We start from the raw sequence: 6,000 nt of genomic DNA on the forward strand, positions 1-6,000 counted from the left end.
TTACTCCTCTATATCTATATAAAGACAATAGTTGATGATATATTAATGTTATAGACTCAGGTAGACATTACTCCTTTATATCTATACATAGACAATAGTTGATGATATATTAATGTTATAGACTCGGGTAGACATTACTCCTCTATATCTATATAGAGACAATAGTTGATGATATATTAATGTTATAGACTCAGGTAGACATTACTCCTCTATATCTATACATAGACAATAGTTGATGATATATTAATGTTATAGACTCAAGTAGACATTACTCCTCTACATCTATATAAAGACAATAGTTGATGATATATTAATGTTATAGACTCGGGTAGACATTATTCCTCTATATCTATATAAAGACAATAGTTGATGATATATTAATGTTATAGACTCAAGTAGACATTACTCCTCTACATCTATATAAAGACAATAGTTGATGATATATTAATGTTATAGACTCAGGTAGACATTACTCCTCTATATCTATACATAGACAATAGTTGATGATATATTAATGTTATAGACTCAGGTAGACATTACTCCTTTATATCTATACATAGACAATAGTTGATGATATATTAATGTTATAGACTCAAGTAGACATTACTCCTCTACATCTATATAAAGACAATAGTTGATGATATATTAATGTTATAGACTCAGGTAGACATTACTCCTCTATATCTATACATAGACAATAGTTGATGATATATTAATGTTATAGACTCAGGTAGACATTACTCCTTTATATCTATACATAGACAATAGTTGATGATATATTAATGTTATAGACTCAAGTAGACATTACTCCTCTATATCTATATAAAGACAATAGTTGATGATATATTAATGTTATAGACTCGGGTAGACATTATTCCTCTACATCTATATAAAGACAATAGTTGATGATATATTAATGTTATAGACTCGGGTAGACATTACTCCTCTATATTATAGACTTCATTTCTATTTTACAGGTGAAGTTAATTGTTTTAATTGGTTTTAATTGATTTTCCGGGTTGGTGCTCTGATTGTGTTTCTATTGTTTCTATTGTTGCTGCAGACAGACGGACAGACAGGCGGTCAGGCGGTTGGAGGGTGTGCCGGTAACGGACCGTGTTTACCGGATTCTCTGGTTTAAACACACAGACAGAGACAGAGAGCACTAACCGGGTCCTCTCTGGTAGAGATCATCAGTATTAACGAGAGAACTCACCGCCACCACCACCGTGTCCTCTCCGTTGAATTTGGGGACGTATTTGTCTCCTCGGTTTCGCTCCGCGTCGTTCAGCGGCCTGAAGCGGCACATCACCTTCACTCCGCACACCCCGCACTCCCCCGCGTTCTCCATCACACAGCCGAGACAAAGACACACCGGGACACACCGGGACACACCGGAGACACACCGGAGACACACCGGGACACACCGGGACAATCCACCGGCAGCTTCAGACCACGTTGACACGGTTCAGACCGAAACGAGTCTCCTCCAGCGGACAGAGAACCGATCAGATCTCCGGTGTGTTAATCGGGATGCTGACTGACTGAACACTCCCACCTGGACCACCGAGCCGCAGGGAACTCTGGGACATGGAGTCCTGCCTGCTTCTATAGGCCTACAGATTAACTCATTGATTAGTTCATCCGCTCTGGAGCAGAAAAAGAAAAACAAACTGAAATGAGCAGAAGAAGAAAACTAGAAAATAGTTCCCAAATAAATAAATCAATAAAAAACAGGAAACGCTCATCTGGAAGAAAGATTAGAAGAAAATGAAACAAAAACTGATTTATGAGCGAACAAACAGAAGAAGAGGAGGAGGAGTGGTTGTCCAGCAGGACAATGCTCCATGCCACACAGCCAGGTCAGTGAATGTGTGGATGAAGGACCCCCAGATCAGGACCTTGTCATGGCCAGCCCAATCTCCAGACCTGAATCCCATTGAAAACCTCTGGAATGTGATCAAGAGGAAGATGGATGGTCACAAGCCCTCAAACAAAGCCCAGCTGAGGAGTGGCATAAAGTCCCCCAACAGCAATGTGAAAGACTGGTGGAGAGCACGCCAAGACGCATGAAAGCTGTGATTGTAAATCAAGCTTATTCCACCAGATATTGATTTCTGAACTCTTCCTAAGTTAAAACATTAGTATTGTGTTGTTTAAACATTAATATGAACTTGTTTTCTTTGCATTATTCCAGATCTGAAAACACTGACTCTTTGTTGTTATTTTGACCAGTTGTCATTTTCTGATAATAAATGCTCTAAATGACAATATTTAGATTTAGATTTGAAATTTGGGAGAAATGTTGTCAGTAGTTTATAGAACATAACAAAAAATGTCATTTTACTCAAACACATACCAATAAATAGTAAAACCAGAGAAACTGATCATTTTGAAGTGGTCTCTTAATTTTTTCCAGAGCTGTATATATACATATATATATATATCCATCCATCCATCCATCTTCAACCGCTTATCCGGGATCGGGTCGCGGGGGCAACAGCTCCAGCAGGGGACCCCAAACTTCCCTTTCCCGGGCCACATTAACCAGCTCTGACTGGGGGATCCCGAGGCGTTCCCAGGCCAGAGTAGAGATATAATCTCTCCACCTAGTCCTGGGTCTTCCCCGTGGTCTCCTCCCAGCTGGTCGTGCCTGAAACACCTCCCAAGGGAGGCGCCCAGGAGGCATCCGTGCTAGATGCCCGAACCACCTCAACTGGCTCCTTTCGACGCAAAGGAGCAAGGACTCTACTCCGAGTCCCTCACGGATGACTGAGCTTCTTACCCTATCTCTAAGGGAGACGCCAGCCACCCTCCTGAGGAAACCCATTTCGGCCGCTTGCACCCGCGACCTCGTTCTTTCGGTCATGACCCAACCCTCATGACCATAGGTGAGAGTAGGAACGAAGATTGAACGGTAGATCGAGAGCTTTGCCTTCTGGCTCAGCTCTCTTTTCGTCACAACGGTGCGGTAAAGCGAATGCAATACCGCCCCCGCTGCTCCGATTCTCCGACCAATCTCACGTTCCATCGTCCCCTCACTCGCGAACAAGACCCCGAGATACTTAAACTCCTTCACTTGGGGTAAGGACTCATTCCCTACCCGGAGTAGGCAATCCACCGGTTTCCTGCTGAGAACCATGGCCTCAGATTTAGAGGTGCTGATTCTCATCCCGACTGCGTCACACTCGGCTGCGAACCGATCCAGTGAGTGCTGGAGGTCGCAGACCGATGATGCCAACAGGACCACATCATCTGCAAAAAGCAGCGATGTGATCCTCAGCACACCGATCTGCAAACCCTCCTCCCCCCGACTACGCCTCGATATCCTGTCCGTGAATATCACGAACAGGATTGGTGACAAAGCGCAGCCCTGGCGTAGGCCAACCCCCACCGGAAACGAGTCCGACTTACTGCCGAGGATCCGAACACAGATCTCGCTTTGGGCGTACAGGGATTGGATGGCCCTGAGAAGTGCCCCCCTCACCCCATACTACCGCAGCACCCCCCACAGTATCTCCCGGGGGACCCGGTCATATGCCTTCTCCAAGTCCACAAAACACATGTAGACTGGATGGGCATACTCCCAGGCCCCCTCCAGGATCCTTGTGAGAGTGAAGAGCTGGTCCGTTGTTCCACGGCCAGGACGGAATCCGCATTGTTCCTCTTCGATCTGAGGTTCGACTATCGGCCGAACCCTCCTTTCCAGCACCTTGGAGTAGACTTTACCAGGGAGGCTGAGCAGTGTGATACCCCTGTAATTGGCACACACTCTCTGGTCCCCCTTTTTGAAAAGGGGAACCACCACCCCGGTCTGCCACTCATTAGGCACTGTCACCGACTTCCACGCGGTGTTGAAGAGACGTGTCATCCAAGACAGCCCCTCCCCACCCAGAGCCTTCAGCATTTCTGGGCGGATCTCATCAATCCCCGGGGCTTTGCCACTGTGGAGTTGTTTGACTACCTCAGTGACTTCCACCAGGGTAATTGATGATGGTCCCCCATCAGCTTCCAGCTCTGCCTCTACCATAGAGGGCGTATTGGTCGGATTCAGAAGTTCCTCAAAGTGCTCCTTCCACCGCCCGATTACCTCCTCAGTTGAGGTCAACAGTGTCCCATCCTTACTGTACACAGCTTGGATGGTTCCCCGTTTCCCCCCTCCTGAGGTGCCGGATGGTTTTCCAGAAGCACTTTGGTGCCGACTGAAAGTCCTTCTCCATGGCTGCTCCGAACTCCTCCCACACCCGCTGCTTTGCATATATCATATATATCTCACGAAATCACTTCATATGTAATCCACGTAAAGATAGAGAGAGGTGAATGGCGTGTAGCGAGAAGGTCGGGGTGGATGGTTCGGTCTAAAACCACCAGACTTTCACCAGGAGACCATTATTGGTGCCCCGTGTGAGGCCAGACCTGAAGTTACAAAACTTCTGGAGTAATTTTAACCATAACCACCATCTTTAAACCTAACTGAGTAGTTTTTATCACAGAACTCCCGTATTAAGTTACACCACCATCTTTTCCTCACCTTAACTAAGAGGTTTTGTTGCCTGATCCTAACTAAGTTGTTTCCTGTGAAGAGCAGAAGTCTGTTTTGAAAAGACTGGAGCGGAAATTGATGTTGGACATTCGTTTGGTCAGTTATCATACGAACCGTTGTATGAGGACACGCTGCATTATAGCACACACTGGGAGGTTATATATGTAGATTACCATGGATAGTTTATATATAATAATATATAATAATAGAAGTTCAAGAGTCGCAGGAGAGCCGTGGTTACACTGAACATGGTGATGTGTTGTTACATCGTCCAACAAGCAGCCAGCTGAACGCGGAGCAACGCACTGGGACCGCCGTGATGCTGGAGTACCTCATAATGTACTTAAACACAGTACTTGAGTTCATATATTTAAACACAGTACTTGAGTTCATGTATTTAAACACAGCTTGTGTTTATTAAAGTATAATCTGAAGTTCTTCTGTAGTTTTTTATTGATAATGAATCATTTTAGTTTATTTCTTTACAACAAAAACAAACAAACGTCAGTCTGTCGATGAAGTTTAATTTCTCAGAAACACAAACAGGGTGTGAACCGGTCGACGCGCGCGCGCGCGCGCTCACACACACACACACACACACACACACACACACACACACACACACACACACACACACACACACACACACACACACACACACACACACACACACACACTTATTCTTTACATGATTCATACTGGAGCTTCAGTTCACACCTCTGATCATCTAGAGCTTCAGTTCACACCTCTGAACATCTGGAGCTTCAGTTCACACCTCTGAACATCTGACTTCACCTCCAACAAATTTATAAATATGAAAGACTTCACATATCTTTTACAGGATGCATTTTTCTGTTTTAATGATCAGAAGGTGTGAAGAGAGTCTTTAACAATAAAAACGTCTTTAAATCAGTTTTTCATCTTAGGGGGAAAAACAAAACAAAAAACTAATTCAAGTTCTGATTTATAAAGAAATACAAAATGTAAACATGAGAAATAAATAACCAATCAGAGCGCAGATACAGACTCTTCATGGACCAATCAGAGTGAGGATACAGGACATGTTATGGACCAATCAGAGTGAGGATACAGGACATGTTATGGACCAATCAGAGTGATGATACAGGACATGCTATGGACCAATCAGAGTGAGGATACAGGACATGTTATGGACCAATCAGAGTGAGGATACAGGACATGTTATGGACCAATCAGAGTGATGATACAGGACATGTTATGGACCAATCAGAGTGATGATACAGGACATGTTATGGACCAATCAGAGTGATGATACAGGACATGTTATGGACCAATCAGAGTGAGGATACAGGACATGTTATGGACCAATCAGAGTGATGATACAGGACATGTTATGGACCAATCAGAGTGAGGATACAGGACATGTTATGGACCAATCAGAGTGATGATACAGGACATGTTATGGACCAATCAGAGTG

At 44.1% G+C, this 6,000-nt stretch overlaps 1 protein-coding gene and 1 long non-coding RNA gene across 2 annotated transcripts in view; both read right to left on the reverse strand.

The window, feature by feature from the left end:
• LOC119484111 (kinesin heavy chain-like) overlaps positions 1-2,040 on the reverse strand; it is a 70,043-nt gene extending 68,003 nt beyond the window's left edge. Inside the window, exon 1 of the mRNA XM_037762628.1 lies at positions 1,217-2,040. Within this exon, the coding sequence (XP_037618556.1) occupies positions 1,217-1,351 (135 nt within the window). The 5' untranslated portion in view covers positions 1,352-2,040. The remainder of the gene's footprint in view (positions 1-1,216) is intronic.
• Positions 2,041-4,978: 2,938 nt separating this feature from the next.
• Positions 4,979-5,844, reverse strand: LOC119484114. Its single transcript, XR_005205899.1, has 2 exons — positions 5,319-5,844; positions 4,979-5,260 (listed from the first exon to the last, which is right to left on the reverse strand). It is a non-coding gene; the product is annotated as an uncharacterized LOC119484114 (long non-coding RNA).
• Positions 5,845-6,000: the final 156 nt, after the last annotated feature.

The sequence above is a fragment of the Sebastes umbrosus genome (genome assembly GCF_015220745.1).
Source record: "Sebastes umbrosus isolate fSebUmb1 chromosome 13 unlocalized genomic scaffold, fSebUmb1.pri SUPER_13_unloc_2, whole genome shotgun sequence".
NCBI classification, from domain to species: domain Eukaryota; kingdom Metazoa; phylum Chordata; class Actinopteri; order Perciformes; family Sebastidae; genus Sebastes; species Sebastes umbrosus.